We start from the raw sequence: 26952 nt of genomic DNA, 5'->3' as shown, positions 1-26952 counted from the left end.
TTCTTCCACAAATCCTTCCATCCTCTAGACTTCCCTTCTGTCCAGACTGGACCCCATAGTCTCCTTCATCTCACAGAATCAACCTCAGATCTTGTACTTTTAGCTTCCTTGCCCCTCGCCCATCCCTTCTCTCCACTCAGCCTTACTTCAGGGCCTATTGACTTCTCCACAAAACTATTGCAATAGGTATCTTCCTCAAATGTCTCAGTAAATCCATTCTACACACAGCTGCCAAGGACCTGATCACGTGACCCTCTAAGGCAAACAATTCCACTGGCTTCCTGTTGCCTGAAGGATAGAATATAAAGTCCACTTTTGAAAAGCCTGGCGCTAATCTGTTTCTCCAGCCTCCCAGAGTGTTCCCACCCTCCCTACAATGTGAGGCGCAGTTGGCATTTTCACAGACACACAGTATACACCATTTTCCCTCTCCGTGCTTTCGCTCTGTGGGGTTGCTCCCTCCTCAGCTCTAGCTCCCAGAATCCCCTTTTTCCTATAGGGCAGGGGTCAAGCAGCTTCTTTTTTCATTTCTCTCCTCCTCCCCCAGCTGGGAGTGCCTTCCCTTCCTAACCGTAGTTAAAATTTGGTGTTAGTTCTTTTTCTTTTCTTAAACTTTATATTTCTTTATGGTCTCTCCCATAGAACCCGGGCTCAGCACGAAGGGAGGCTTTGTCAGTCAGACGCGATATAGGGGCCTTTGTTAATTGATGTCTGCAGCCACTGGGGATAGAGACGAGGTGGGAGCGAAGTGCACACTTCTCACGTGGAAGGCCTCGTGAGAAGGAACTGAGGGTTCTAGCTGTTTCTACCGTAAGTACAAACTAAGGTGTGCAAAGGGCTTAGATTTCGAGGCATTACGGGGTGAGGTGGGGGTGGGGGGGCGCGGTGTGAGTTGCCTTCCTGATTGGTGGCCGCCTTTGGGGAGGGCGGGAAGAGTGTTGACGGAGGGAGCATTTTGGTTGGTTGGACAGGAGTCGGGGAGGGGCGGAGTGACGGCAGTGCGTGCCCCTTAAGAGAGCAACTGCGTAGCTTACGGGTGAGCCTATTTTACCCCCCTTGCTCTTTGGTCGCTCGCCTTTCGCCGGACCATCTTTTTCTTCTCTTCCGGCACCCAGCTCGGACGTGGAAGGACCGCGCGCTCGCTTGCTCTTGAGACATGGTGCTGAAGGCTGTGTGCGTTTTGAAGGGCGATGGCCCCGTGCAGGGCACTATTTTCTTCGAGCAGAAGCAGGCAAGGGCATAGCTAGGGTTGGGAGGATGGGTCTTGCTGTCCTTGCGGAGCTTCCTCCTTACTCTCCTTGGACCGTTCCCTCCCCCCACCTGCGTCTCCCCTCCCCCTCTTCCCACCCCTACTGCCTGGTGGGATCTCGGCTCTTTCCGCCCCCCTCCATGTGCTGTGCTGCCTTGGGGTACCGGCCTTTCCTTTGCTCTCCCCACGCCGCAGGGGCAGGGGCGGGGCGTGGGGTGAACAGGCGGGAGCGGGAAGCGCCGGGAGACCTCGCTCCTCCGGGGAGCTGCAGGCGAGCTATCTGTATTGCTACTGAGTCTAAATGCTGAGTCATGGGGGGCGGGGCAGCGAGGACTTGAGAGGGGGGAGCGTCGGCTACTGTCCGGCTTGGGGGCGCCTCGCCCTGCGGGCTGTCGCTTAGTTAATGCTTATTAAGCGCCTACTATGCGCCGAGCGTGGGGATGCCTTGAAGAGCTGCTTTTCCGCGGCTCTTGCCCACAAATGCACCAACGAGGTAGCCTGGGGTGATCCTGAGGAGAGCCGTGGGTGAGGGGACGGCGCTAGAACGAAGGGGGACGTGGTTTGAGGGAAGAAAGGAAGTTCAAGGCATTGGGGGACGATCTGGGAGAGTAGAGTCGGGAGATGGGGAGCCAGCAGGAAGCCGGGGAGAAGAGTAGTACCGTTTAGGAAGGAGTTATACCGGACTCCAAAGGCCAGTCACTCTATTTTGCATTTTTCCTTGGAGATTGGGGAGGTGAGTTAAGAAGCAGTTGAGTCTCGCCTCTGAGAAGAAGAAAAACTCGTTCTCACCCTTTTTCCTGGTTTAAGCGAGTTTAAAGCATAATCCCCGTGAGAGACGAGTTGAGGATTAAAAGAGGCTGAGCATCCACACCCTCCTGCCTCCCCTCCCATGCTGACTGGGGACCCGGCTCCAAGCTCCGGGAGCACCCGCGCTGCCGCCCGCGGAGCTGAAAAGCGCAGATAAAGACTATTTGGAGACCTGAGATACAGGAGTCAGGGAACTTCAGGAATTTGGCCCAGTTGTGAGATTGTGCTGCTCTTAATCTTACAGCCTAGAGCGGGGTGAGCCGGTGTCTATGTTTGAAATATGTATTTGGATAAATCGAGTACCACTTAGAAGACTAGTGGTAGGTATCAGGTATGTGAAGTGGTTTGAAAGTCCGGAGAAAAAGGAAGTGCACAGGACTGTGGAGTCTGGACTGTAAAGGTCTCGGGGCAAGGTTTCCGGGTGATACTCGGAGTAAGTCTAGATTAGAGTGTTTAATGTGGGTTTAGCTGAATGTGCATGATAATGAAAGATTGGAAGAAGAATGCAGAGGACTTGAATGTCAGGTTGTTAGCCTGGCTGCTAGGAAGGTTGTTTTATAGGCAACGTGAAGGGAAACCCAACTGAACGTTATTTTAATAACTCAGAAAATAGGAAATGAGGGCCTGACAGCAATGGGAATGAAAAACACCAACTCAAGTGTAAAACATATTGTAGAATATAGGCAGGACAGAGATTGGCTAACTAGAAGGATTGAGAAAAGAAGAGTCAAAAATGACTAGAGTTTAAGACTGGGCAAAGAATAGATGGTACTGTCAACCAAGTGGGAGAGTTTAGGGGGAAATTGGGTGAGGTTTCAGAACATTTACTAGCTTTGTGGAAGAGTCCTTTTCATTGGATTAAATTTTCCTTGGTTTTTATCTGTCCTGTCTTTCCATTTTACTTCTCTCAGTGCCCTTCTTCATCTTCCGTCTTGAACCTCATTGAAGTATGAAGAAGCCAGTTTTATCTTAGCAATGTTTGAGCTTTCTGGAGATTTTTTTTAAACTTAGACTTTTTGTACATTTTAGTCATTATACACTGAAGTCATTCTACATTTCCTAGCCTATTTTATCTTTATAAGAAATCTGTTCACTATGAAGTCTGTATTGCAAAGAAAAAAGGAAAAGGACAGAATTTTTATAGCAGTTTGTTTTATGGGGGCAAAGAATTGGAAATTGAGGGAATCCCCATTAATTGGAAAATGGCTGGACGAGTTATGGTATATGATTGTGATGGGATACTTTTTTGTGCTGTAAGAAATGATGAGGGAGTTTGAGTTGAGAAACACCTGGAAAGACTTGGATGAACTGATGCATAATGCAATGAGCATCAGGAGAACATTGTACACAGTAACAATATTTTAACATTGAACATCTTCGAAAGGCTTGGGTGCTCTGCTCAATTCAGTGAATCCAGACAATTCCAAAGGATCCGTAATAAAAAATATCCACCTCCAGAGAGAGAGAGAGAACTGATGAACTCACAATGCAGATTAAAGATATTCTTTTTACTTTCTTTTCTTTCTTCTCCTTTTTGGAGCTGGACTAATATGGAAATGTTTTTCATGATTTTACATGTATAATTGATATATTGCTTGCCTTCTTAATGTGTGGGAGGGAAATTAGAAGGATGGAGACAATTTGGAACTCAATGTAAAAAGTAATAAATAATTTGGGAAAACTGTAAAGAATGTGATTCTTATGAAAGAAGAAATTAAGAAATTGTAGAAGCTGACTTGTCCAGTTACATAATTGTAAACAGCAAAGTTCATATTAGGATCATAATGTTTTAAAGCAGGAATTTTATAGATGAAAACTGTTTTCATTTACAGATGAGGCACAAAGAGTTTACTTATAATTTACACATCTCACCCTTAGTAAGGAGTAGGATGGTTAAGACCATGGCATGAAGGTGAGTTGAATTTAAGTAAGAGAGTATTGTGCCAAGTCATCAGCCTCACTTCCTTCTCCAGAGCCATCTGAGTCCAGTGGCAGAATGTAGATCTGGAATTGGGCCTGGATGCATTGGGAGACATTGGCCTTTTTAAGCCAATGTCTTTAACAGATCTCAGTTTGACTGAGGTTGCACCCATTCAGTGATTAAGACTGTAAAAAATGAGGCAGAGAATGACCTCTTTTACCCAATCCAAAAAAAAAACCACACACACACACACAAAACCAGTCTCATATTAAAACACCAATTGTTTTCTTTCTTTGTTTTTTGTTGTTGTTGGGAGTTTTTTGTTTTGTTTTTTGAGACAATTGGGGTTAAGTGACTTGTCGAGAGTCACACAGCTTAGAAGTGTGAGACCAGATTTGAACTCTGGTCCTCCTGAATTTAGGGCTGGTGCTCTATCCACTGGACCATCTAGTTGCCCCTCCTTTCTTTGATTATTTAAACATGCAACATTGGTGGGAGAAATAATTTTTTAATTCATCTAAAATAGTATAAAATGAACAAACAGAATAAAGAAAAGTGGTGTTCATTTTAGTGAGAATAACATAATTTTTAAAATACACAACAAAAAGATATGAAAATAAGAAAAAACCTCTTTGGATCACTGACAGTGATTTCTTGCCTCTATACTTTCTGGAGATGACAGCGTCTTCTCTCCTTTTTTGGTGTTTCTCTAAATCCTCAATCCTGAGGCTTGTCTTTCCTTAATGGTGATTGCCTCTTTCTATTGCTATATTAGCTGCTTTCTCCTATTTAAAAGTAAATTCTTTAAGAGCAAAGACTTGCTTGCCTATAGTGCCTATAGCATAGAAAGTACTTAATAAGTAGTCTATCTTATCTATCACAGAAAAAGGCAAAGGTGTCAGAAAAAAAGCATGATAGTTATGTCCAAAGCAGATAAATGGTGATCAGAGGAGATAAGAAATGGGTATTTGCATGGTTGTACATTTTCATTTATACTGATATTTCTAAAACTTAAGTCAAAGCATTAGCAAATGAGGATTAGATAGCACTTAAGAAGCACTTATTATAAAGTCAGGAAACCAGGCTCACCAAAAACTCAAGGACTAATTTTTGATTAAGGCAAAATAGCTTATTTGAACAATGCCAGTATAACATATGGTGCAAGTCATTAATTTGGGATTGTTTTTGAGTTGTAGATATAAGGCAAGCTTTAATAAATATACTAAGAATTAAAATCTTGGTAAAACTTTTTCAAACAAATTAAGTGTAGATAGGGATAGGATATTTACCTGCAGCAAGGATCTGGTTGGTGGTAGAACAGGTTTCTGTGGCTATGTTGTACCATCTTTCCACCTGGTAAGATTAGCTTGATAAATAATGGTTTCTTAATAGTCAAAGTTTAGCCTGTTTAAATCAGTCAGCAAATACTTAGTGTTCCCTGTGCAGAATGTTTTATTAAAAAAAAAAAAAATTGTGTTCCTAATATTTGTTAACATAGCTTCCTGCCCTCAAGTAGCTAACAATCTAAGAACAAGAAAATTGACTGGCTTCTTTTTGCCTTTTTTTCCCCCCTGTGTCTTTTCCATTAACCATAGAACAGAGTATGTACATTTTTTGAATATTCTTTTTCTCTGCTATTTTCTCACATTATAGTCTCACATAAAAGCTTTAAAGTTACTAAATATAGAATTTAGATATCTTTCCCATGAAAAGTTTTGGAGCCAATCTTGATTGAGAAACAGCAAGGTATCTTATGTTTAGAAATGTTACAGAGAGCACAATCATATCCTTTGCTTTAGTTAGCTTACCATGTAACCATTTATACTATGCTAAATTGTGTTATTCATATATCAATAAATATCTGTATTTATGAATAAAAAAAATTAAGTGTTTGCCATGCATATTTTATTTTACATTTATACAATATTTGCATGGCATATTGGAATATGTTGGGAATAAGTAAGATTGGCCTCTCTGATCTTGGTGATGTTACTAACTTGAACAAGACACAAATTTTGTAGGGCTTAGTTTTCTTTTGAAAAAAAAAAATGAGGTTTGCATTAAATGAAGTCCTAGGTCCTATCTACTTCTGAAGTGCTATAGTTCTATGAAACGAAGAATATATCTATGTTCTTAAATTGTCTTTTAAAATTAGCAGCTGACATTTATTTAGTACTTAAGATTTGCAAATCATTTTAATATTCACCATTTCATTTAATTCTCACAATGGTCCTGTGAGATAGGTGCTTATAAGTATTCTTATCTTAGAATTTTAGACCTGGAAGGGGCTTTAGTATCCATCTAGTCAAATCCATACCCAAAAAGATTATTTTTAATTATATTTTTGATTATAATACACCCCACAAGTAATTAGTCTTCCCTTGAAGAATTACTATATGAAGGAACCCATTCCCTCCCAAAGTGGTAGGTGATTCCCTCTTTTGGTATGGAATTTGTTTCAAAGATGAGGCTCAGAAAAAACTATTGAAACTATTAGAATTCTTAGGCTCTAAATCCAATGTTCTTGATAGCAAACTACCATTTCTCTAGCGCTTAGGGCTTCTCATCTTCAATTCAGTGTTAATTATGATTTATCAGTGCTGCTTTTCTGATTATGAGGATAAGTTTACATTCTGCTTGTTGAAATTAAATTATGTAAACGGGGCAGCTAGATGGCTCAGTGGATAGAGCACCAGCCTTGAATTCAGGAGTTACCCGAGTTCAAATTTGGTCTTAGACACTTAACACTTCCTAGCTGTGTGACCCTATGCAAGTCACTTAACCCCAGCCTCGAAAAAAAATTATGTAAACAGCCATGGATGGATTTTTTTTTTTAATAATGAATAGAGACTTGAAAAAGCCTAAATTATCTAATGAACAAAAAACTCTAATTCACTAAATTGAAGCTATATATGTTTTAAGAAGACTTGGGAAGGTAGATAGGGGAAGCTATGTTTTGAAGGACTACAAAAAGCCAAAATAAATTTTGTATTGGCTTATACTTAAGTTTTTATCTTATCTCATTTTGTCTCTGGCATTGCAAAGGTGAAGATTCATATGGGTCATGCTGTCAAAAATCTAATAATTTATTGGGGGGTGGGAATTGTAACTTTTTTCAATTAACATTTTCCCTCTCTCAACTAATATCCCCTCCCCATGTGAACACAAGAAAAAGAAAACTCTTGGGATAAATACGCAGAGTCAAGCAAAACAAATTACTGCACTGGAGATAACCAAAAATGTATGTTTCATTAAGCATCTTGAAGCCATCACACCTTTGTTAGGAGATGGTGACATGCATGTTTTTAAAAAATAACTCAGTAGTAGTTTATTTTTCCAAATACATGCAAAAATAATTTTAAACATTTGTTTCAATTTGTAAAAAGTTTGTGTTCCAAATTTTTTTCCCTTCCCTCTTCTCTTCCCTCCCCAAGACAGCAAGCAATCCGATATAGGTTAAACATGTGCAATTCTTTTCTTTAATAGTATATTATTTTTCTAAATAGATGTAAAGATAGTTTTAATATTCTTTTTTAAAAAATATTTTAATAGTTTTTATTTACCAGATATATGCATGGGTAATTTTACAACATTGACAGTTGCCAAACCTTTTGTTCTAATTTTTCCCCTCCTTCCCTTCCCCCCATGGCAGGTTGACCAATACATGTTAATATGTTAAAGTATAAATTAAATACAATATATGTATACATGTCCAAACAGTTGTTTTGCTGTACAAAAAGAATCGGACTTTGAAATAGTGTACAATTAGCCTGTGAAGGAAATCCAAAATGCAGGTGGACAAAATTGGAGGGATTGGGAATTCTATGTAGTGGTTCATAGTCATCTCCCAGAGTTCTTTCGATGGGTGTAGCTGGTTCAGTTCATTACTGCTCTATTGGAACTGATTTGATTCATCTCATTCTTGAAGTATACAGTGATCTCCTGGTCCTACTCATTTCACTCAGCTTCAGTTCATGTAAGTCCCTCCAGGCCTTTCTGAAATCATCCTTCAACATTCATTTTTAATAGTATTTAATATTTGCCTTTGCAAAGCCTTGTGTTCTAAAATTTTCTCCCTCCCTCCGCCCTCTCCAAGTCAGCAAGCAATCTGATGTAAGTTAAACATGTGCATTTCTTCTAAAATATTTTCATATTTGTCATGCGGCACAAGAAAAATCTGATCAAAGGGGTAAAAAAAAAAATGAGAAAAAACCCCCAAGCAAACAATAATAAAAAAGCGAGATGACAATACTGTGCTTTCATTCAATTTAATCTCCATAGTTCTCTCTCTGGATGCAAATGACACTTTTCATCATAAGTCCATTGGAGTTGCCTTGAATCACTTCATTGTTGAAGAGCCAAGTCTATCACAGTTGATCATCACATTATCTTGTTACTCTGTACAGTGTTCTCTTGGTTGTTCATTCGGCATCAGTTCATGTAAGTTTTTCTAGGCTTTTCTATAATCATCTTGCTCATTTCTTATAAAACAATAATATTGCATTACATTCATATATTATAGCTTATTCAGCCACTCACCAACTCATGGGCATCCACTCAATTTCCAGTTCCTTGGCTACTACAAAAAGAACTGCTGCAAACATTTTTGCACCTGTGGGTCCTTTCCTCTTTGTTATGATTTTTTTTAGAATACAGACCCAGTAAAGACTGCTGGATCTAAAGGTATGCACAATTTGATAGCTGTTTGGGCATAGTTCCAAATTGCTTTCTAGAATGGTGGGATCATTCATCCCCCATCCACCAACAATGTATTAGTGTTCCAGTTTGTTTGTTTTTTCCCCCAGTTTTGGCTTTGCCACTTTCCCACCAGCTAGGCAAAGGCAAGTCATTTCATTTATTTTACCCTTACTACTGTCTTTGAAAAATGAAAATAACAGTACTTAACACTGATCTTACAGTGGGATATGGACAATGAAATAAACAAAAGATGCTTGGTTTAGGGAAAAGTATGGTATCCTGGGAAGGAGAGAGGAGTTTTGTAGTAGGGCTATACCAGTGAGTCTTGTGGGAATTTGAACTATACATTCTTTTTTCCCTCCTGATTTTTTTAATTAAAACTTTTATTTTCAAAACATATGCATAGATAATTTTCAACATTCACCATTGTAAAAACTTGTGTTCCAAATTTTTTTCCTCCCTTCCCCTGGCAGGGAATCCAATATATGTTGAACATGTGCAATTCTACACATATTTCCACAATTATCATGCTGCACAGGAAAAATCAGATCAAAAAAGAGAAAAATGAGAGAAAAAAATGTAAGCAAACAACAAAAAAGGTGAAAATACTATGTTGTGATCCACACTCATTTCCCACAGTCTTCTTTCAGAGTGTCAAGATCATTGGAACTGGCCTGAATCACCTCATCGTTGAAAAGTGCCACATCCATTAGAATTGATCATCGTATAATCTTGCTGTTGACATGGTTCTGCTGACTTTACTTAGCATCAGTTCATGGCCTTTCTGAAATCTTCCTGCTGATCATTTCTTAAAGAATAATAATATTCCATAACATTTATATACCATAACTTGTTTAGCCATTCTCCAGCTGATGGGCATCCACTTAGTTTCCAGTTTCTTGCCACTACAAAAAGGGCTGCTATAAACATTTCTGCATACATTTCCTCCTTTAAGATCTCTTTGGGATATAAGCCAAGTAGAGATACTGCTGAATCAAAGGGTATATACAGTTTGCTAGCCCTTTGGGCATAGTTGCAAATTGCCCTCCAGAATAGTAGTCACTCACCATACCTTCACCAACAATGTATTAGTGTCACAGTTTTTCTACATCCCCTCCAACATTTTATTATCTTTTTTTGTCATCTTAGCTGATTTGAGATGTGTGAAGTGGCATCTCACAGTTGTCTTAATTTGCATTTCTCTAATAGTGACTTAGAGCATTTTTATGTGACTATAAATGGATTTAATTGTCATCTGAAAATTGTTCATATTCTTTGATCATTTATCAATTGGAGGATGAGTTGTATTAGGAATTCGAGTTAATTCCATATATAAGAAATGATACTGTAAAAGTTTCCCCAGCCTTCTGTTTCCCTTCTAAACTTGAATTGGTTTTGTTTATGCAAAAACTTCACTTTAATGTAATCAAAATTACCCTTTTTTTTGGGGGGGGGGGCCCATATATTTCTTTCTTCTCCACAGATCTGATAGACAATTCCTTGTTCTCCTAATTTGCTTTTAGTATCATGTCTAAATCATCGCGTTTTGATCTTATCTTATAGGATATTAGATGATGTTCAATGCCTCATTTCTACAGTACTATTATCCAGTTTTTTTCAACAATTTTTGTTAAATAGTGAGGTTTTTTGTAGCATGTTTTATCTGGTTATCATGGTTATTGATCAGAGATCTCAAGTCCTTAAAAGTTGTTTTTCTTTATATATTATTGTATAAACTTAAATTGTTATGATGTATTGTGATATAAATGATGTGAAGTGAGTTCTGCTCATTTCATTTGAATCAGTTCATGTAGGTCTTAGGTTTGTCCAAAACTGTCCCATTCACCATTTCTTATGGCACAATACTATTTCATTATATTCCTATACTACAATTTGTTTAGCCATCCCCTAGTTGATGGGCACCTCCTTAGTTTTCAGTTTTTGCTACTACATAAGGAGTTGCTATAATTATTTTTATACATATGGGTCCTTTCTTCCTTGATTTGATTTCCTTAAGGATATGGACCTATTTCTGGACCAATTCACAGCAGATCTTTCAAAAATTGTTACTTTTTTGTGTGGTGTTTTCTAGTCTGAATAAAAGGTGTAACCTCAGATTTGTTTTAATTTATATTTCTTTAATGATTAGTTTTTTGGAGCAGTTTTGTTGATACATTTGAAAATTGCCTTTTCATATCATTTGACTATCTATTTTGTGATTAGCCCTTTTGAAGAACTCCCTTTCAACTGAAGAAGAAAATCAAAGAAATCTTCATGGAGAGGAGATTATACTAGAGCTGAGCGTTGAGGGAAGAGAAGGACAGAAACAAGATTGTATTCAGTCTATTGAATGCACAGAGTAGGTAATAACAAATTTTAAAACATAGCCAGAGTGAAGTGGAATAATGTGAAGTAAGGCTGGAAATGTAGATTGGAAATATATTGTAGAGATTTTAAATTCCTGTGTTTATTCCTGTTATGAAGTAAGACCATTTACAGTTGGAAACGGTTAAAAAGAAAATGTCAGGACTCTGGGAAGATTATTTTGGTAGTAGTTTTAGATTGATATAAAGGATGAGGGCAGAGTAGTGAGGTAGTAAGAAAAGTTCAAGGAAGAGTTAAAGAAACTGATTTTACAGTGGTATCAGTATGAAAGGAAGGGGATTTATTTTTGAGAGAGATTGGAGATATAATTGGCAGGACTGTCAAATGGATTAAATTCTAAAATGTCTTTTCTAGCTTTATAAAGTGATTTTTTAGACTTTGCTAATACAGAGCAGCAATTGGAAAGACTGGTGAATTAATGCGAAGTGAAATAAAAACCAAAGAAATCAAACCAGTTTGGAACTATTCCCCTGAAATTACTAAATAGCATACCCTTTGACCCAGAAGTTCCACCTATAGGTCTTTGTCCTTAGGAGATCAAAGAATAAAAGGACAAATAATTTGAACATCTTCCCCCCCCCCCCTTTGCCAAAATGTGGTTTTATTTAGGAGAAGGGATTACAGATAAAATAAGAGGTAAAATAGGAACTAGGAATTGTGTATGAAATAGAGACAAGAAAAGTTACCAAAGAGAGGAATAATTTGGGAGAATCTGTTAAAGGAATATGCCATTGACTGGTAGTTAGAGCTATAAAGGAGTTTAGCAGACTAATCAGAATTATCTATGGTAAGAAGACACTATTAAAAGGAAAATACTACAAGGGAGAGAGTCCTTCATGTGAGCTTAGTCCTAGAAAGGACTTAGCCTAGATTATTTTTTTGGTTTATGTGTGATCACAAAGAATCAGTAACTTAGAAGCTGCCCATTAATTGGGGAATGACAATGTTATTTGAATGGCATGTAGATTGCACAGTAGTTAAGATCTCTGAATTTAGTAACCCCCAAGTTCAGATTTTCTCTGATTCTCACTTAATCTTTCTTTGCCTCAGTTTCCTCATCTGTAAAATAGGGATAATAATATATCGGTAACTTAAAGCACTATGTAAATGCTATCATCATTGTTATGTTGTTGTAATGGAATACAGTTGTGATGTAAGAAATGAGGGAATCAATTTCAGAGAAACTTGGACTGGTTTATATGATTTAACACAGTGAAATATTGGAACCAGGAGAATAGTTCATACAGTACTGATGTAAAGACAAGTAACTTTTAAAGACTTAATTTTGGTCAGTGTAATCACTGACCACAATTCTGGAGGATCCATAATGGGATGTGCAACCCATTTCCTGATAGATGAGGAGTGCAGATTGAGGCATTTTTAATTTGAGGCAGACAGATAATTTTAGCTTTATTTGATTATATATACTTAGTTCTCCCCCCCCAACTGTATACTTTTTTCTTCCTTCTCTTCATTACTCCCCATGGAGAGACAGTAGCAAGGGGAGAAAAGTATTTTATTTGAAAAAAATAAATTAAAATTATATGCATTGTAAATGGAAAAAAAATGACAAAATAATTATCGATGTTGAATATCTTGAATGTTGGCGAACTATAAGAAATAATAAACTTGATCTTAATAAAGAGTTATGAGAAAACACTTTCCTTAATTACTTTGCAGAAGTGAGGTTCTACAGATGTGGAAGATTGCATATTGTTGGGTTTTGTTTGCATGTATGATATGTGTGGGAGGATATATTGATTGGTTTTAGTGTCTTTTTTCTAAAATTACCTCCCATTTACAATGTCTGTACCTTGTTTGTTTCCCTTACTAGAATATAAGCTTTGTATCTCAACATTTACATAGTTTGTGATAAGTGCAAATATAACCTTGTTGATTGACTGATTGGCAATGCTGGGGACATTGACACCTGATGAGTCTAGACAAAGTAGATGGCCCCTTTAATATAAATCTTCTGTTCAAGTAGTGCCAGCACTGCAGGATCTCTTTATTTTGTATTTAGTTAAAAGAGGAACCACTTTATAAACTTTGCTTTGTTCTGATTGATTAGCTACAGTATCTTTTCAGCATGGTATATATCCATGAATTAAAACTTATTATAACTTGATTAATCTATGGTTTGGCTTGAAAAACTTGCCTCTGGGTTATCAGGGAGATAAAGTTTTCCTTACTTAAAAACAAACAAATCCTCCCTCCCCCCAAAAAAGGTTTTCTTGTGAAAGCAAAAAAGGAATCTGCAGTATCTGAACCTATGTCAAGAGTTTAGAGGGTAGAGAAATATTACAGAAAAGTGAAAAGGAATAAAAACCATTTAGTGTCTCATGCTAAGAAACATAATAAGCATTTGTGATGAAAAGACAAGAGCTGAATGGAAAATCTGATTTTCAAATACAGGACTCAGGAAAAGCATAAGGAGAAAATCAGGAAAGTGCTATCACAAAGGACTTTAATATAGTGTTTATCCATTTATATTCCTACATGAGAGGATGATATTTGTAACTCAGTGATTAGAAGCAGAATATATAGACAGAAGGCACAGGTGAGTTGAATGTGAAGGGATAATATCTTTTAAAAAATAAAATTAAAGGGCAAAAGGAATAAGTTGGGAGAAAGGGAAAGGGAGAATTAGAATGGTACAAATTAATTGCCATAAAAAGAGGCAAGAAAAAGCTTTTACAGTGGAGGGAAGTAGGGGAATGAAGATGAGTGAGTGAACCATGTATTGTCATCAAAGTTGTCTCCAAGTGGAAATATAACATACACTTAATATAGGTATAGGAATTTATCTTACCCTATAGGGAAGTGGGATGGGAATGGGATAAGAGAACTGAGAGGGGGATAAAAGAAAGGACATAATAGGAGAGGTAATGTCACTAACATTTTTGAGAACAGGTAGGGTGAAAGGAGAGAGAGAATAAATTGGGGAAGGATAGTTAACAGTTATTAATTGTAAAAAGAATTCTGAAGCAAGTTTCTCTGACCAAGTCCCATTTCTCAAAAATAGAGGGAAATGTATCAAAAAAAATTTTTTTTATGTCATGCCCTAATTGATAAATGATCAAAAGATGATCTGTGCCTTGAGGGCTATAAATTCATGCATCTAGTTTGACCTAACAATGCCACTACTAGGTATGAATACCAAAAGAGATAGTAGATAGTCAATCATTATATTTTGTCGAATTAGGGAACTGACAGTCAAATCTGTGCTTTTTAGCAAATTCAGTTTGGCAAATCTCTGGAGGATAAATTGGAATGGAGTGGAAACTGGAGATAGGAAAGTAAGAAGATATTGTAGTAGTTCAGGAGGGAATATATAAAGTAGAGAAAGCTGAGATGATGTAGAGGTAGAAATGAAAAGTTTTGGCATGACCCTAAAAGGGGGGTACATTACTGATGTAAAGACAAGTAACTTTTAAAGACTTAATTTTGGTCAGTGTAGTCACTGACCACAATTCTGGAGGATCCATAATGGAATGTGCTGATAGATGAGGAGTGCAGATTGAGGCATTTTTAATCTGAGGCAGACAGATAATTTAAGCTTTATTTGATTATATTTATTGGTTCCTTATCCTATAGGTATCCTATAATAGTATAGAGTTACTGTTAAAAAATAATATATCTGACATTCTATTAATGTCATAGAACAAATGAACCTTTCAGATGACTTGTTAATTTAGTTATTTCAAACTAATCAGATCTTTCTTTGAATAAAGGTTGGGGAGCCTGTGGAGCTATCGGGAAGCATTAAAGGATTAGCTGAAGGAAATCATGGATTCCATGTCCATGAATTTGGTGATAACACTCAAGGTAGGTTTTTTTAATTTATGTGCAATTTGTTGGGCTGCTATAGCTTGTCAGGAAAATAATGTAGACGGAAAACCACCTAATTCAAATGGTGCCATCATTGTTTTGCCTTGCAATGGATGCTTATATAGATAAAGTAAAATTTAAATATTAAGATGAGTCTTATTTGGTTGATGAAAGTTGAAGGTCAAAAAAAAGCCAACCTTACATTCATAAAGCATAGTTGCCCTGGTGATCTGTTGTCTGAAGACATTTATTGCCTTTTAGGTAGCCACATATGGCTATTCATTTGTAGCAACATTTAATAAAGGAAAGTGGGGAGAGATATCAGCCATTTTTTGGTATTGCTTTGCTCAGTTTCTTATGTGTGCCTTTTATTCCTTTCATAATATGCTTAGTAAAAACAAATTTAGTCCCTTATTGCTTTAGAATGTGTTGGCTTCTAATTTGGCATTGGGTGAAGTGTAATTAAGGGACTTAAAAATGCAAAATTTAGTGATTTTAAGAAAGATATCTTCTTCAACTTCATTATGGAATATCACCATTAGAAAATTAGCTCAAATGCAAAGAGGACTGTAGGAACCAAGTATGGATCAAAACTTAGTATTTTCACTTTTTTTGTTGCTTGTATTTTGTTTTCTTTCTCATTTTCCCTTTTTGATCTGATTTTTCTTGTACAGCATGATAATTATAGAAATATGTATAGAAGAATTGCACATGTGTAACATATTGGATTACTTGGCCATTTAGGGGAGGGAGGGTGAAGTGAAGGGGGTGAAATTTGGAACACAAGGTTTTGGAGTGTTGAAAAATAATCCATGCATGTTTTCAAAATAAAAAAAAATTAGCTCAGTATAATCACATATCACTATTAAATTATCCTATGGATAATTTATCTATTCACTTGACTCTTATATTGATAGTACTTTTTAAATGTTTGACAATTTGAATAAGGAACATTAATTTGTTCTATTGAAAAAATTACCCTTCTTTAAGCCACTCTATCCTGATTTGTTACTTACTTTGAAGTTTTAGCTCTCCCAATGGGAGATTACACAATGCTGGAAGTGTCTTAATCAGAAAGCTATAATTTAAATCAGGGGTTCTCAAACTATGGCCCTCGGGCCAGATGCAGCCCTCTAGGTTATGGCAAATGGGCTGAGGGGCGGAGATAGAGTATGAGCTTTTGTTTTTACTATAGTCCAGCTCTCCAACAGTCTGAGGGACAGTGAACTGGCCCCCTATTTAAAAAGTTTGAGGACCACTGGTTTAAATGCTAGCAGTTATAGGGGTAAGTTAAGAGTATTTGCTTCAGTCAAGCTGCTAGGAAATGCATTCCTCCTGAATCCAAGCAGGTGGTAGTTCCCCTCCTATTCCAGTGGCAGACCATTGTTTCTGCTTACCAGAATTTTTATTTGGAGAGATGATCGACTTTCCTCTAAAATAGTTCATGCTTTGGAAAAGTATAGGGATCTTTTGCTTTCTTAGCACTTTGATTTTATAATGTCAAAATTTCTTATTTTACACAAGGAAGTTAAAGCCCAGTATTGTAAAAGAATTTGCCTAAAGTTATGTGAAAGGGATTTAATCCTACTTTATGTATTGAGATTTTTTTTTTAATTGTTTAGTTGTATCCAACTTTGTGAACCCATTTGGGGTTTTCTTGGCAAAGATTCTGTGGTGGTTTGCCATTTCAAATTATATTAGTCTAGGAGGAAAAGACAGTAAGTTTGGATTAATATGTAATTCATACTATATTTTAATATAGAAGAATTAAACCAAGTGGAGTTATGAGATGTTGGATCTTGAGATAATAGGTCTTTATAACATGATTTCTTTAAAATTAGTATTATGTTCAAATGATTTTTAATGAGTTATAGTTATGCTGCTTTCATTTAAATGGTTAACAAAATTAGAAACAATTTTTGCTTCTTTAAAATGGTGAACAATACCTTTTTTGGATCATTTAACTTACAAAATATTGAACCTAAAGTACTTGAGAAGAACTTGGTAAGAAAGTTGAAAGCTTTTAAAAAAAAAAAAAAAACCATATGGATTTTTCTTCTTTAAAACTAGAATTGAACTTAAAAAGGAGTTCTACTTTTGGTAGGTAACTAGTATTCAGTTAAGTTTACTTATTAACAATTTTGTGTATGATTAGATCTTTATAGAATAATTTATTTTGAAGTCTTGATTATAGTCTTTCTTTTTACTAATAGGATGTACCAGTGCAGGTGCTCACTTTAATCCTCATTCCAAAAAACATGGTGGACCAAAGGATGAAGAAAGGTAAGTGATAAGAACTGTCAGGTTCGCTGAGGTCTTTTAATTTGCAAAATGAGAGTTGGATTCAGGTCTCTCTCTAGAATATTATTTTTGTAGGACTGACATGATGGTGAATTTCCCTTTAATCCTATAGAATTGGAATTTTAGAAGTGTTCTTTCTTCCATCTTTCCAGTTAGCAAAGCAGCAAGAACGCATCATTTCTCCCCCATTTTTAGTGTAGTGCTGTGGGGACTAAAATGATCACAAATGGGAGCACAAATTAAGAGGGCTTTCTTTTTATCATGTTTTATTTAATACAGAACACAATGTCAAATGAAACAAATAGAGGAAATGACATGAATATATAGTATTGTCAGACATTAGAATAAACCAACCACCATTTTTAAAGCATGGGGGAGGGAGGAAGTCTGTGAACATCAAGGCCTATAATTGATGAAACTAATACCATTCAAACTGGATGAAATTTCCAATTTCCACTTTTTCCTGGAAATAGGAAAAGTAGATGGTTTAAAAGGAAAACTTACAAGATTCAGTCCTGTAAGGACTGATTTGATATCAGGGTGAAAACCTTAATAATTCACTACTTCTTATTCATAGGATAAACTAAACTTTGATCAATAGTTCCTTCTCTTGGTTATTAGGAAGAATCTACAATCACTCTTACCCATTTCCCCTCTTCCTTTCCCTCCCCCCAAAAAACAAAAACTTTCCATCTAATGTTACTTTGACTCTTTAAAGTTTGACTAGATTAGTCGAGGGATTTTATTTTATTTTTTTCAGCTTCCTGTATCTGGATTGTTACCTGACTATTCTTATTTGATCAGTGTTTAGTTGACCAAATACAATAGATAATTTCATCCTGGCAGATAGGGTCTGACTTTAAACTTGGAAACACTTGGTTGAAAACTTCTTAAGATCCTTTTTTTGTGATCCATAGGCATGTTGGAGACCTTGGCAACGTGATTGCTAACAAAGATGGTGTGGCAACAGTGTCTATGAAAGATTCTTTAATTCAACTTTCAGGACCAATGTCTATCATTGGCCGTACAATGGTGGTAAGTACTATGGTGGATACTTAGTAAATATCAAGTGTTTGTATGTGCACACGTGTACCTGTCCTAATACATATAGACCTTGTGGCCCTGGGTATGTATGTCACTTAACCTTTGACTGCTCTAAGCAGCTCTTTAAACTAGAAGGTGCTGACCTGCATTACTAGAGGGAGTTTCTTCATACACTAGTCCAGCCACCCCAACTCTTAAAAGATTCCTAATAATGAGACTGAGGACTCATGTTTTAACTTGTTTTCATATTTCAGCAATTAAAATTATGCTAAAAATCAATGCTCACAGTGAAAGGGAACAAAAACAATGACCTTGGTCACTGTACTATAGAGGTTAAATGCTAATTCCTCATTCAGAATCAGTTAAAGGTAAATTGTTAAAGCCTTAGAAAACTAAACATTTGGAAATTTTTAAATTTGGAGTGAAAATAAGGGTAGGAAAAGAGGACTGTACTGGATCTAAATTAAAATATTAATTTTGAAATTTGGGGTATTTGCTAAATCTTAATGCCATAGTTAGTTTAATATCCAAACAACTCAAATAGCAAATTTTGCTGTTTGATCTGCCAGTATTCAAATCCTTCCCTCCCCTACCGTTTTTATTTTGACTACTAAAGTTACCACACTGCTCAAAATATGGGGGAGATGCTAGTCCATTTTACTTTTAGTAAAAATGAAAAATTAATCAGAATGAATAATGAAAATATTCTTTCAGATAGTTTAAGGAGTATCTCTGGGTTCTGTTCGGTTCTGTTCTGCTATGCTATCTTAACATTTCAATAGATTTTGAGCCCAATTTGACTTGTTCCCTCAATTTGTATTTGATATATAGTGCAAATAGTATTAGAAAATCATTATAATTTCTTTGGTATTATGGAAGTCTAGGATCAATATGCTCTAGATTTTTAACTTGTTAATTTCCTTTATTATAGTAGCAAACTGTCGTAAGACAGAATTTTATTTAGGTATACCACAACACAACCTATAACAAATCCTATTAAATGTTACAGGCTTGTTTTTCTAAAAAAAAGGTTACTGTATATATTTAAGTATTCATTAATCACTAAAGGTTCACTTGACATGCCCCTTGACCTATGTACATGAGGGTCTTACCTCTCAGGGATTAGGGAGAAAAAAACGTGTGTAGTAGCCACTTAGCATATAGCTTAATTTTCTTAAACTGCCTCTTAAAAAAACATTTTTTTATTTTTATTTTTTTTTTAGGTCCATGAGAAAGCTGATGACTTGGGCAAAGGGGGAAATGAAGAGAGTGAAAAAACTGGAAATGCTGGACCTCGCCTAGCTTGTGGCGTAATTGGGATTGCTAAGTAAATCATTTTCCTAGGATATAACTTACCTAGGAATACAAAGATGTGGATGATTACATGTATAAATGTACTTGGCAAGACCATTAAACACTAATCTTAAGTCAAAGCTTGTGTGAAACTTTTAATTGCTTTGTTCAAATATCTCATACAGATTTATATAAAATTTCAAACAACCTATAATTAATTAAAATGCAGCACTGACTGTGGAATATTATTTCTGGGAATTAAACTTAGTTGTCTGGCATAATTTTGTTTGAATTTATCAAACTTTAAGGCTGGTCTCAAACATTAGATATACAAATGTTTCTTTAAAGTGAGCTTCGTTGGAACAGTTCAGAGTAGAATTTAGCTCTCTTAGGCCTTGGGAAGGCTGATATCAAGTATCATTTGTGTGGCAAATCTAATGAGGCAAGACAGGGATATATGTATTATTTATATCTAATTGCCTTTTTTAGAAAAAAAACCCTGAGAAACCTGTTTCTAGCAGCTGGCTCATAATGGACCAATATTTAGGTCCAATAAAAGGATAGTTTTCTTGGACAAAGAGTATAGAGTATATATCCTCCTGCCATGGCTTAAGACAAGATAATGTGGTGTCCTAGCATGAAACAAACAGCTTTTAAATAACAGGTGGTAAAATTCCTACTTTTATGTAAAAATCTCCATTTATTTACAATTGATTTAAGCCAAAATCTAAGTCTTAAAACCATATTGGCTAAGAGTAAGAAACTTACCTGCCAAGTTAGCAATTTTTTTTCCTTTCTTCCACAGTCATGCCTTAGTAGTAAACCCAGTACCATTAATATATAACTGAAATTGGCACATTCTGTTTCCAAGCTCTTTTCATAAGGTAAAATGCTGCAGAATCCCACCTCTGCAAGTTAGTAGTTAAACTAAATTCAGAACACTGAAGTGGAGTGTTATTTCTGGGTTTCTTAGCCTTTAATGCATGCTTAGGTATTTTTTTCTCTCTTCCCCCCAGAAGTGGTCCTTATCCCTTATCTCTTTTAATCCTGTTTACATTATGCAACTTTTAAAATGAAATGTATTCAAATCAAGGTTTTGAATGAAATGCAAATGATGGTGACTAAAAAGTTTAAAAAAAACAGATTTGACAGACAAACAATAAAATGTCATTCTAGATCCTTTCCCTAAAAAATTCATTAGCCACGACAATTCGTAAAAATGTCTGGATACTATTTTAAAAATACTAACAATTTAAAAGTAGAAAAGTAGACGTTGCAACTCTTCACTGATCTCTAATAATAGCCAGCCCAGCACTAGATAGGGTACTCATTGCACCATTCAAGAGACTTGTGTCATATGGTAGAACTTCTCTTGTAAAAAAAAATTAAGTAAATTCTGAATAATCAAAACTGGAATAATGGCTGTTTTTCAGGCTATGATTTCAGTCTTTCATGTAAATATCCTTTCAGGTGATTGAATGGCTCCAACATGAATGAAACAAAACAGTAAAGAATTTTTGAACACATGGAATTTTAAGTTCACAGCTATGTAAACAGGATTTTCTCCTTTATTCTGCAAATGCAGGAACATAATAAAAATGCCCTCCACCCCCCACCCTTACCCCTTCAAATGCCCTGCTGCAAAAAGCAGCATTAAAAAAATTACTCAAGTAACAAAGCAGCTGCCTCTTCATTTAGGGGAAAGGTGGGGAGAAGAGAAATTAACGGTATTACATCAAAGCCAAGACAGGTGGTTTCTTTTTTTATAAAGCACAAAATTAATACAATTTTTATGAACACAGTGTTTGGTTTTGTGCAACACTGAATACCTTTTCCCTAGGGTATTGGATGAACGCTCATACCCTAATCTTGATTTGCTTTTTTTGGCTTTGGCTATTTTTTCATCTCCTGTATTGATAATTTAAACTCCATTAATTTGTTGCAAAAATGCAGCAAGACTACCTCTGCCTAGTAAGGAAGTGCACAAAATAAGTGAGAAAATAAAAACTTAACTTATGCAAAACAGATAGCATCTTAAAATTCTCAGTATTAAAGAAAAATATTTTAAGCTGGAGTTTTCAGTCTTGATTTCTTTTCCAAACCCCACCCTCTCAACCACCTGAAAAAAAGAAAAACAAAACAAAACAAAACAATGCATTTGTGGATTAAAAGGAAAAAAAAACAAAAACAGCCTAATTCCCAAATGGGCATATTATCCGGTAATAATTTGAATATATCAAATTGTTTTTTTCCTAAGGGTCCAATTGTGTCAGTAAAGAAATTTGTCTTTCTACAAATTAATTAGGGTAACACCACAGAACCAATGAGAAAAATAAAACCTTGATTGAATCACAAACACTAACAATTAGCTCTCCAAATAACATTTTAAAACCACTAACTTTTTTACCTTATATGGTCAAGTAGATTAAAATGCATCTAAAAGTCAACTATTACAAATAAAAACCTGCTCCTGTGAATTCAACTACACAAAGATGTATTTTTTTCCAACAAATATAAACAATTTAAACTGTCTAATTTAGACTTAAGTACAGCATTAACAGCTCAAACTTTAAGATGCTGAACATTTCTTTTCCGCTTCAGTGCAGTGTAGGAAGAATAGCACACATTAAAGTTTGTTACGAAAATAGAGTTTATTAAAAACATCCCTATTGTTTTGAGGAGCTTTCACTGTTACCTTTTCTTAAATTAAAAAAAAAAAATAGAAAGCACTTCTAATTACGATTTGTAAACTTTTTAAAGTCAAAACTTTTAAAAAGTTACAGCAAAAGGGTAATATTTTATTCATATTTTTGTCATTTTGTGGCTATTTTAAATAGAAGGGAAGCAATCAAATTGCTTATAATTCCCCACCAACTACTGAGGGGTTGTGATATAGCAGAAGCAAATATAATACAGCATCTGTCTGTACACCTCAAGCTCTATGCTCAAATGTCACTGTCACATTTTGACAAATTCCAGTCTCTAGCGAGAAGCCTCTACTCCTGAGGCAGAATCCTTTTCAGGTTCATCAACAGATGAAGTAGCCTCTGATGGTAACTCTTCAGTAGGATTTATAACTGTTGACTCCCCTTTATCAAGTTCTGAAATAGTGTCTGCATTTCCCACTTGGCCACTAGAAGGTTCAATGGTTTTATCACCACCTGACCTATCTGTCACCTCAGGTTTTTCCTTCCCTCGATTTTCTTCCTTATCTCTACGAGAATCTCTCTCTCTAGAATCCCTGTCTCGATGTCCACCGGATCGTCTCCTTTCTTCCAAGTCTCTGTGCCTGTCTCGTTCAGGGGTTCTTCTCCCCCATTCTCTCCTTTCACGATTACTATTATCTCTGTCATCAATACGGTTACCATAGCGTTCCCGATCATTTTCTACCCGATTTCCAAAAGACCTCCTCCCAAATCTTTCTTGGTCTCTACCTGAATTGAACTGCTGCCTATTTTCATTTCTAAATTGTTGCTGCTGTTGTGGTTGCTGCTGTGGTTGCTGTTGCCTTCCATCTCGGTCTTCAGCTCCACCAGGGCCTGGGCCTGGGCCTCCTAGTCCTGGCATTCCACCAGGCCTAACAAAAGGGCCATGGGGTGGAAAGGGGCCTTTCATTCCATGAGGTGGTGGCATTCCAAAGCCTCCTGGGCCTGGAGGTGGTCCTCTGTGCATCATATGAGGTGGCATAGGGCGAGGTGGCATCAAAGGGAATCGTTGCAAATGAGGTGGAGGCATCCCAGGAGGGCGTTGCAGGGGTATTAAGCCAGGCCGAGCACCCAGTAGACCAGTAGATGGCGCTTGTAACCCAATTACAGGACCAGGCGCAACTCCTTGAGTGCCTGAAAAGAAAGAGAACAATTTAACAAATAAAATACTTTAAAAGAAAAAACGACACTATTTCATTATAACCACTCTCCTTGTAAAGTGTCAAAGCTCTAAAATCTTAAGTACTCAATGCAGATTTTGTACAACAGCGATGGACACAGCAAACTAAAAACGGAACTTTATGAGATAGCAACTTATGGATGAGGCAGGTCTTGATGGAACTTGAATGTAGTAGGTTTTTTTCCTCCTAGTCAGTTTGAGAGGCATTTTAATTTAGAACTGGCAATTGCCATATCAACAGATTTCAATTCGGTTAGACTGGTTAGAAAATTGTGATCCTAAACCAAGAAAATTCAATGTTGCACATATGATGTTGGAAAAAAAATCAATGTTTTTGGTTAAATTCTATATACCCCCCCCCCCCCCGCTTTCTCAGATTAAAATGCCATTTAATGGCTGTTATCTCATGTGTCACTGAAACATTCACTTAAAACAAATAAAGGCACACAAAAGGGTGAAAATTAAGATTTATTTTCCCAAAATGCACTGTCAGAAGTCATGTTGCCAAGCCAAAATGATTTCAGCTCTTCATCTTCTGTTCTTCGAAAAGTGTTAAGAACTGGCAAAGCAACACTTTTTAAACTTTCCCACTATGGGGAGGAGGTTCTTGTTTGGTTAGCAGTTATCCCAATTCAATACAAAGCAAATTAATAAGCAAGCAACTAAATAAATGACAAAGACTAGCTCGGTTCAGTACAAGTAACCTTAATGTAAATTGCCCAAATCATGACATATAAGTGAAACAGTACTCTTGAAATGGCTTAAAAAAATGATCAAGGTTCAACCTGGTCCTCTTTCAAAACAGAAAATAAAAGACTGCAAATAGCATTGAGAGGTTCAACACTAGAAAGCTCATCAGCCACCCTAAAATGCTGATTGCATCATAGTATATAGAACAATTGGCATTTAAGTATTTAATAAAAAGGTTTGTCTTCATATGAAATACCAAATCAACACCAAATGAATTTTGACCAATTCATATATATTTTCCTCTTCTCTATATGATAATTTTATTGATAGCAAGGAACATAAAAGTTTTAAAGTTTGAGCCCAAGTTTCATAACACAATGGTTAGGTTTATTTCACCTTTTTATAAAAATTAAGACAATGGATAATCTTCCTTTCATTTTAAAACTTGCAGAGGTACTTAAAAATGTCAACACTGAAATTAGAAATTTTTTGGCATTGGCTCAGTGTTGTTTCTGTGTTTATTATGCTATATAATCTTTTATATTAAATTGTAAGAGATTATCTTAACAGATTTTTCTGTAGTCTCTAAGCATCAAATGAAAATGCATCATGACATGTAAAATAATTTACTACAGGCCAGGTTCTTCCTATCAATCTTGTTTATTCAGTATATATTTGAAAAATGGAGGGGAGGGAGGTAAGTTGATTTTGAAAGAAAAAAATAAACTCAAACTCCAATTCAACCAAAATGTTTTAAGGCAATTCACATATTTAATTCTCATGATAAATTGATGGAGAAAAGGCAATATGCATTTTGTTTGCCAATATGGTTGGAGAGAGCGAAAAGAGGGACAAATAAGTACTTGGATGATAGAATTGCCCTTTAAAGAGATTACATACATTTTACAAAGTGATTTCTTACATTTTACAAATAAGCAAATTTAGGCTTATAAATGTGAAATGCTTTGATGATAGCTATGTAGCTAGCATGTGTGTTAATATTTCAAGTGTGCTACATATAAATAATATATGCTTGATTGTTCTCATTAATCACAAGCATTATTACCTCATGTGTAGATCATAAAATGTCATCATCTAATTCTAATTTTTCATAATTTTCTCATAAGAGAAACTACCCATGTGCTGCTAGAGGTCTACCTTTATATATTTTTACCTATTACCAGTGCTTATTTTTGTGTTATGTCCAACTCAACAATATCACTACTCCCAAGAAGACAGAAAGGACAGAGATCCTCTTCACTTTGCAGACAATGAAATGGAGGCTTAGAAAAAATTAATTAGCTCACCCAGGGATCTTTTGAGCAACTTTTTGACCCTTGTTTTTAATTGTGCTCAAAGAACATACAAAATAGAGAAAGCTGAAATTTCATTTCACAGAACTCTGAAAATGTTTTGATATAATAAATTATTAGCGATTAAGACAATGCAATATAAAGACCCCTATGAATTAGAAACAGGCCTGTTTGAACTAGAGATGATTTATTCACTTCTATTTGATCCACATGCCAAATTTTTTCACTTTTATAAAATCTGAACAAGAATTATCTCTAAATTTATGAAGAGTACCTTGGCTGGCAGATTTTTTTTTTTCACAATCATTTTCTATAGATTTCGTATGTATAATTAACTGAAGGGTACAGAAAAAAATATCCTGTTGTACTTGGATAATATATATATATATATATATATGTGATTATAAAATGATTAGCACAGATCTACAAAACAAAACTCAAGAATATGCAGTTCTCCAATAAAGAGTTATCTGTGAATATACAAACATGAATATAGAGAAGATCACTTAAAAATTAAACTAGATCTCTTTTCAGGAATTCTCTGATTACTTTCATGAGATGTAGATTACTTTTCAATGAGAAAATGGATGCTTTTAAAAGATATTTGCTATGATGATGATGATGAATGTTCTGCAAAGGTTTTAAGGAGGGGAGGGAGAGAATGGGAAGGAAGAGAGAAGACATCCTTGAGAAGCTTTTGCCACTGTGCTGATTGAAACAATATAGAAGAATGAGAAATTTAATGAAAAGGTTTGTATTCATATGAAATACCAAAAACACATCTTGATTTTGAATAGGTAACTAAGAGAAGTATGTGTATTTAAATTAAATTAAATTAAATCATTTAAATTAAAACATCACAAATTACATTTTCCTATATAATAGAAATGAGCATTCCCTTTTTATTACAAAGGTTTTATTATTCACTTAAAAAATTGTCCTATTTCAGACTGAAGTTGGGAAAAAAGGCAAAATAAGTTGTTTGTCAATATGGTCAGAGAGAGAGAAAAGGTGGGACAAATACACATATGGATGTTAGAATTGCCTTTTAAATAGATTACATACATTTTACAAAGTGATTTCTTACATTTTACAAATAACCAAACTCATGCTTTTAAATGTGAAATGTTCTGTTGATAGCCACACAACTAGTTTTTAACTGTTCAAGCCTGAACTCTAATTCTTACTTGTAAGTCAAACATTTCCTATTATACTACATGCTTTGTAATCATGTGGTATGAAATCAATCATTAAAGAAAAAACAAACAAATAATAGCAACAGTTCTTTCAAATTTTGGGGAGAGTGGTCAATCTATCAATCTTTTGGTATAGGGAACTGCCTGCAATTAAACTCCCCTTTACTAATAATGATCAAAAATTGTTCTGAAATTTGGAAAACATTTAGGAACACTCATTGTAAGGTCAAGTGGTATATGCCTAAGTCGTGCCTGTCAAAAGTAGTACTTGAACTTAAGTCTGACTCAAAGCCAACCTTACCTATCCACTATTACCAGGCTGCCTTCAAATGTTTTAGC

At 35.7% G+C, this 26952-nt stretch overlaps 2 protein-coding genes across 6 annotated transcripts in view; one reads left to right on the top strand and one right to left on the bottom strand.

Moving 5' to 3' along the window:
- Window positions 1-966: 966 nt before the first annotated feature.
- SOD1 (superoxide dismutase 1) lies at window positions 967-19669 on the top strand. Its single transcript, XM_074300669.1, has 5 exons — window positions 967-1231; window positions 14795-14888; window positions 17105-17174; window positions 18110-18227; window positions 19460-19669. The coding sequence occupies exons 1-5, from the start codon at window positions 1157-1159 to the stop codon at window positions 19565-19567; spliced, it is 465 nt and encodes a 154-aa protein (XP_074156770.1). The 5' UTR covers window positions 967-1156; the 3' UTR covers window positions 19568-19669.
- A 2492-nt stretch (window positions 19670-22161) lies between these two features.
- SCAF4 (SR-related CTD associated factor 4) overlaps window positions 22162-26952 on the bottom strand; it is a 91406-nt gene continuing 86615 nt past the window's right edge. For all 5 annotated transcript variants that reach the window (XM_074300664.1, XM_074300667.1, XM_074300666.1 and 2 more), the window contains one exon: window positions 22162-23368. In XM_074300664.1, coding sequence (XP_074156765.1) covers window positions 22512-23368 — 857 coding nt within the window. In that variant the 3' untranslated portion in view covers window positions 22162-22511. The remainder of the gene's footprint in view (window positions 23369-26952) is intronic.

Source organism: Sminthopsis crassicaudata, chromosome 3 (assembly GCF_048593235.1).
Source record: "Sminthopsis crassicaudata isolate SCR6 chromosome 3, ASM4859323v1, whole genome shotgun sequence".
NCBI classification, from domain to species: domain Eukaryota; kingdom Metazoa; phylum Chordata; class Mammalia; order Dasyuromorphia; family Dasyuridae; genus Sminthopsis; species Sminthopsis crassicaudata.
Note: the sequence above shows the minus strand (reverse complement) of the source record. Positions and strands in the feature narration are given on the sequence as shown.

Bases quoted from the DNA above. Each gene is read 5' to 3' on its own strand.
- SOD1 (XM_074300669.1), top strand. From the start codon at position 1,157: ATGGTGCTGAAGGCTGTGTGCGTTTTGAAGGGCGATGGCCCCGTGCAG. The intron at 14,889-17,104 runs GTAGGTTTTTTT...TTTTACTAATAG, and splicing joins ATTTGGTGATAACACTCAAG to GATGTACCAGTGCAGGTGCT. The intron at 18,228-19,459 runs GTAAGTACTATG...TTTTTTTTTTAG, and splicing joins TCATTGGCCGTACAATGGTG to GTCCATGAGAAAGCTGATGA.